Source organism: Halyomorpha halys, unplaced genomic scaffold (genome assembly GCF_000696795.3).
Source record: "Halyomorpha halys isolate HHAL.00 unplaced genomic scaffold, Hhal_1.1 Scaffold345.1, whole genome shotgun sequence".
Lineage (NCBI taxonomy): Eukaryota > Metazoa > Arthropoda > Insecta > Hemiptera > Pentatomidae > Halyomorpha > Halyomorpha halys.
Genome location: NW_027114287.1, coordinates 35,765 through 41,504, shown reverse-complemented (window position 1 = coordinate 41,504; position 5,740 = coordinate 35,765). Strand labels below are relative to the sequence as shown.

The 5,740-nt window shown below is 33.5% G+C and overlaps 1 protein-coding gene across 1 annotated transcript in view; it reads left to right on the top strand.

Moving 5' to 3' along the window:
* Positions 1-5,740, top strand: part of LOC106681529 (zinc finger autosomal protein) — a 56,083-nt gene that overhangs the window by 49,484 nt on the left and 859 nt on the right. Inside the window, exons 11-12 of the mRNA XM_067051491.1 lie at positions 4,176-4,235; positions 4,996-5,735. Of these exons, the coding sequence (XP_066907592.1) occupies positions 4,176-4,235; positions 4,996-5,735 (800 nt within the window). The remainder of the gene's footprint in view (positions 1-4,175; positions 4,236-4,995; positions 5,736-5,740) is intronic.

The window sequence follows — 5,740 nt, the reverse complement described above, 5'->3', positions numbered from 1 at the left end:
AACCTGTTAGCTGGAAGATCAAACGTCTAATGGAAAAAACAGCGCTAATGGCGGTCAAGCCCAGAATTAAAAAGCCGTTACAACAATGACGAAGTGTTTTTTTTTATAAAGAAAACGTTACGGTAGGGTGAAAATAAAAAATAAAAAGTAGAAAAATTGTTAGAAGAAGAAAGCGTGTGAGAGGGTGATGACAAATGGTGATAGGAAGAGTTAAAAATATATACGAACCAACGAATAACGAATGGTTATTTAACAACAGTTAAAAAGAGGAAACGTAATATAGGTGGGGAACGAAAAATGTGTAAGCAAAGGTTTAAAAGTGAAATAATACGTTCAAAAGTGGGCGGAAAAAAAAAAAATAATACGATTGAGATTTAAAAAAAAAAAAAGGTGAAAATTACTTTTTTAATAAATTAACTATTTGTGAATATGTTAATGATAAGTTGTTCGGTTTTTAAGTTGACGGAAGAAGGCTCTAATTGGATATATCAACGGCAAGAACAACTTATCATTAACATTCTTGCCGTTGATATATTCAATTAGAGCCTTCTTCCGTCAACTTAAAAACCGAACAACTTATCATTAACATATTCACAAATAGTTAATTTATTAAAAAAGTAATTTTCACCTTTTTTTTTTTTTAAATCTCAATTCACATTATTTTTTTTTTTTCCGCCCACTTTTGAACGTATTATTTCACTTTTAAACCTTTGCTTACACATTTTTCGTTCCCCACCTATATTACGTTTCCTCTTTTTAACTGTTGTTAAATAACCATTCGTTATTCGTTGGTTCGTATATATTTGTGTTTTTCATTGACCGCACCCCCAACCATCTTCTCCTCATTCATCATCCACGGTCAACTATCTCTCATAATAATAGAATTTTATAATAGAGTAGACTCTTAATCTCAGGCCGGGTTTCTAGGCAATCAGAAACAGGCACTTTTACTATTAACACTTAATTAAATTAATATCTCTTTTACTCATGTATTTAAATTTAGGTATAACAAAACTAACCAATTTCATAGACTATTCTATTGATGATTTCCTCAATTAACTAACACTGACTGCTGACAATCTCTCAGTAAACAAACACTAACAAAACAAAGTATTGGTCCTCTTACAGTTTTTTAGTTACTTCTCATCCATCGAAGTGTGTTGTTAGGCGATCCAAACAAAGAGTCCCTTTTTCTTCTTGGGTGACTCTTGGTTGTCCTCTTTCTTCAAGATGTCTACCCTTGCTGGACAGAAATTGACGAGGACCTCCTCATCCTGGAGACATCATTTCCCATTCGCTCCCAAACAATGAATGAATCCAAAAACCAAAACCTGCCTCGATGTTCCATGTAAACATCAATTGTCGCACAACAGTTAGGGATTTTTGCAAATGATTTACTTTCTGAATATTATTCTTTAGCACTATTTCTTGACTTCTATTTTTTCTTAAATTTACTGTATTTTCAATTATGATGGGAAGCGTTAAAATAGTTTTTATGATATTTGAATCTGCTCAACATGGCCTTGATTCAACGGACTTGTTGACTGAAGGATACGTACCGCCATCTTGGTTTTGTTTTGAATCACAAATTTATTATAGACAATGAAAATTGGTTAGCTTGCTTTTTGGTCAACAAAGCAAATGAACAACATTAAAATGATCATAAAATAAAACATTAAAAACCCTTTATACATCAAAATATACTATTTACTCAAAAAGAGCATATTAAAATATATATATTTTTTTTATATTTCCACCTTGTTTTTTAAGGTAAACTACCGTACTTGCGGCCGGCCACGTTTGCATAGTAACTTCCTTTTTTTTCTTTTAATGAAAGTCTTTGTTATTGAAGACATATCTTCATATTAAAGATTTTAATTAAAGACTAATTAAAGATTAAAATATTCAATCTACACATCATTATAAGAGAATGGAGGCAGAAGTGGAAGCAAATCAATTAAAATTGTGTACGACTAATACATTCCTTCTGTAGTTTTGACCCCTTTTTTTGTTTTTTAAGGGCAAATAAGCACCGCGGCCACAGAGGGCCGTATTGTATACCATCCCTCCTCTGCTCAAAACAGGCCAATTGCCTTTGCAAATCTGGAACATTGAGTAAGGATCCACTGTCTCACTAAGTTTGGGGTCCAAGAAACAGTCCTTACCGAAGATGAGGAATCGTGTTCTTGCTACTACATCACATCTACAAATGATGTGGTAAGCAGTCTCTTCATCCTTCCTGCAGAACCTGCAGATAGGGGAATCAGTCTCATTTTATAGAGATGCTTATTTAACTGACAGTGTCCCTTGTATAGACCTGTCACCCATCTTAAAATACCGCTATCCATGTTAAGAAGACAATTATTTCTTTTAGGGCAGGATCCCTTGAGGAACATTTTTGATTGTTCCATTCCTCTGGTATTTCTCCATAGCAACCCAGCCTTGCTTTCAGCAATCATTTTGATGTGCCTCTTCGCATGGTTGGGACTAATCCTACATATGGGGTCAGGTGTAAAAGGAGAGGCACCAGATCCTTTCATTGCTTGGTAGTCCGCTCGCTCATTTCCTTTAATACCTTTGTGTCCAGGTACCCATTCCACCTGCACCTTGTAGGCCAAGGACAGAGAGTTCAAGTTAGCCTTACACTCCTCTACCCCAGCGCATAAATGGCTACTTGACTGTCCGTGAAAATCGTAATTAGCCTTTCCATCGTGCCCTTTTTTATTAAATTCTGGGCATAGATGTTTATTGCAATCACCTCAGCCTGGAATATCGTGGTGTGTTTTCCTAACGAGATGGATGCGCCTTGATAGGCAGGATCCAGTCTTCATTGATCCTCCTGAACAGTTTGCCATGTCCCTCATAAGTTAAGAAATGGTAGTTCGTTCCTAGTTTCATAAGCCCATATGCAGAGCTAAGGGCTTGAGCTTCAATCTCTATATGTAGAGGTTTAATGTTCAGAAGAATCTCCATTGCTACAGAAGGAGTGGTTCTTATGGTTCCCATTATCTCTGAAGTTTCCCGAGCCAAGTTTGAGATTTCCTGGTCATAGCCCTGTGCCACCATACGATAGCAGCGTATAGAACAATGAGTCTCATGTACAACCAATATGTAACTTTTGGTTTAAGATCCTAGGATTTACCTACGGCTCCTTTACATGCCAAGAGACACCTCGGTGCCTTCATACTTGTCCTATCAACATGAAGTTGCCACTTCAGTTTACTATCGAGAGTTATGCTTGACTTTACTGCAGAATCCCAATCGTTCACTGCTAAGGTACAGTGATCTGATTGCAATGTTCCGTCTGTTAGTGAAGACAGACCTTTTGAGGATTGATGCTCACCATCACCATGGCACCATCCATTCACAAGGTCTACTGATGTTTGAAGCAGTCCTGAAATAGTTTCTGGGAATTTGCCTTCTATCAACACAGCGATATCATCAGCATATTCCCGTTTGAATGTTTGACCCCGTTCATTGAATGGCCCATAAGAAATCAGAGTAAACATTAATTTATATTTGTATATAATTTAAATTCTTGTTTGAAACTGGTTTCTTATGAATTATAATAAAAATATCTATTTAGTCTCTACATGTTTATTTTCTAATTTAACTCCACTCATACGTTCTAGAGGATAACTATTGGTTAACAATTTCAATTAACTCTAAATATTAAAAATCACTTCCGAAAACATTGTGTACCACAGCTGCAATGTTAAAAAGTTGCTGGTTATTCTGCCTTTATCAAATTATATTTTAGTCTATCTGCCTATAAACCATAATTAGATTAGGGAAAATGCTATGACCAATCAATTAACTTGAGTGTATCAATAGTTATCCTTGAGAATGTCCGAAATAGCTCAAATGCAGGAGTAGAGTAGAAAGAAACTTACTACTATTTTGTATCTTTTTTGTTGTTGGTTAGGGCGTTAGGGATGACCCTGGGGTCATCAATGCCCTTGATCTTCATTGTATTTAGTTAGCTTTGTACAGCTATTGTATGTTTTGATCTGTTTCTATGTTTTTTACTGAAAAAAAGTAAAACAAAAATTATATAAATTCAATTTTCTGTATTTTAATCCAGTAATTGAAAACGAGACTAAATTGAAACTCCTGCTCTCTTATTTTATCATTGAATCATGAATTTATCACCTGTTGTTTATTTGCTGTTTCAGATATAAATAACTCTGATATTTCAATTAAAGAAGAAATAACTGATGAAACTGATCCCTCTGGTGAGTATTAACCATTTTTAAAAATTATAAATAAATCTAAGAGTGATTTCAATCTTTTGGTTAAATTTATTGGTTCACATTTAAACAATATTTACTCAAACGCAGTTTAAATTACAAACCTAATATAACTCTAAGAATTGGGTTTTTGCTAAATTATCTAATTTAATTATTAGATTTTTTTCATAATGGGTTTAACCAATAATTTTTAATGAGTTTTAATGGATTAAAACTTTGGTTTATAGAATACAATACCTCATTTAACGTTGATTTTGTAGTGTAGCACCACCTTTTCCTCCATTCCAATGATTTTTATTTAGGTTAGATAGAAATAAAGATAGTAGCAAACATTGTTGGTTGAATTAAAAATCTTTGTAGAGATCTTCTTTACTCCTGATTCTGTTTACTATTAATAGTATAATAATCTAATAATAGTTAGTAATTTAATCTATAAATATTAACAAATAATTTAAGTTTCGTACTCAGAAACATTTTTTTTCATTAAATAATATTTGCAATCTTACTATAAAATGCTAATACAAAAAACTTGTTAAATTTACATTATTATTTTGAATATAAGTTAATTAGCACTATCAAGTGGTAGGATAAAATATAGGTGGAAGGATTGTGCTAAGCCACCTTACTAGACTTGGGTTTAGATGGAAATCAGTCAGGAGAGCCTTATGAATGCATCGATCCTTTCAGTACACTCTTCCTTCATTTATTTATTTTTAATTAATGTTGAAATATTTTTTGCTTTTAGGAACCATTGATTCTCTGTGCCAGACAAGCAAGATGAAAAAGCATGGTTTGCAATCTGCAGTCATCAATTTGAAGGAATGTGCATTGTCTAAGTTGGCTGAGAAACCTCTTGAATGTCCTTATTGTGAATATACAGTTGTAGAAAGAAGTCTAATGATAAGACATATAATGACTCTTCATACAAGTGAGGAGCAAAGGTGTCCTCATTGTAAATATGTAGCAACAGTATTTACTGATTTAAAACTTCATATCGTTACGAGTCATGCAGAGGAAAATGTTTATCAGTGCCATCATTGTGGATATAAAGGAGTAAAAAAATGCATTATTAAGCAACATATAATGGCACTTCATACTGGTGGTAGGCATCAAAAGTGTCCCCATTGTGATTATATAGCTAAACAAAGTGGTAATTTAAAAAATCATATAATGTCCATTCATAGTGATGATAGACCTCACAAGTGTCCTCATTGTGACTATAAAGCACAACAAATTGCTAATTTGAAAAGACATACTATTTCCATTCATACTGATAAGAAACCCCATAAGTGTCCTCGTTGTGACTATAAATCAACACAAATTCATAATTTAAAAAAACATATAATGTCCCTTCATACTGATACAAAGCCTTATAAATGTCCTTATTGTGACTATAAAGCAACACTAAATGGTACTTTGAAAAGACATATAATGTCCCTTCATACTGGTGATAGACCTCATATGTGTCCTCACTGTGACTTTAAAGCAAC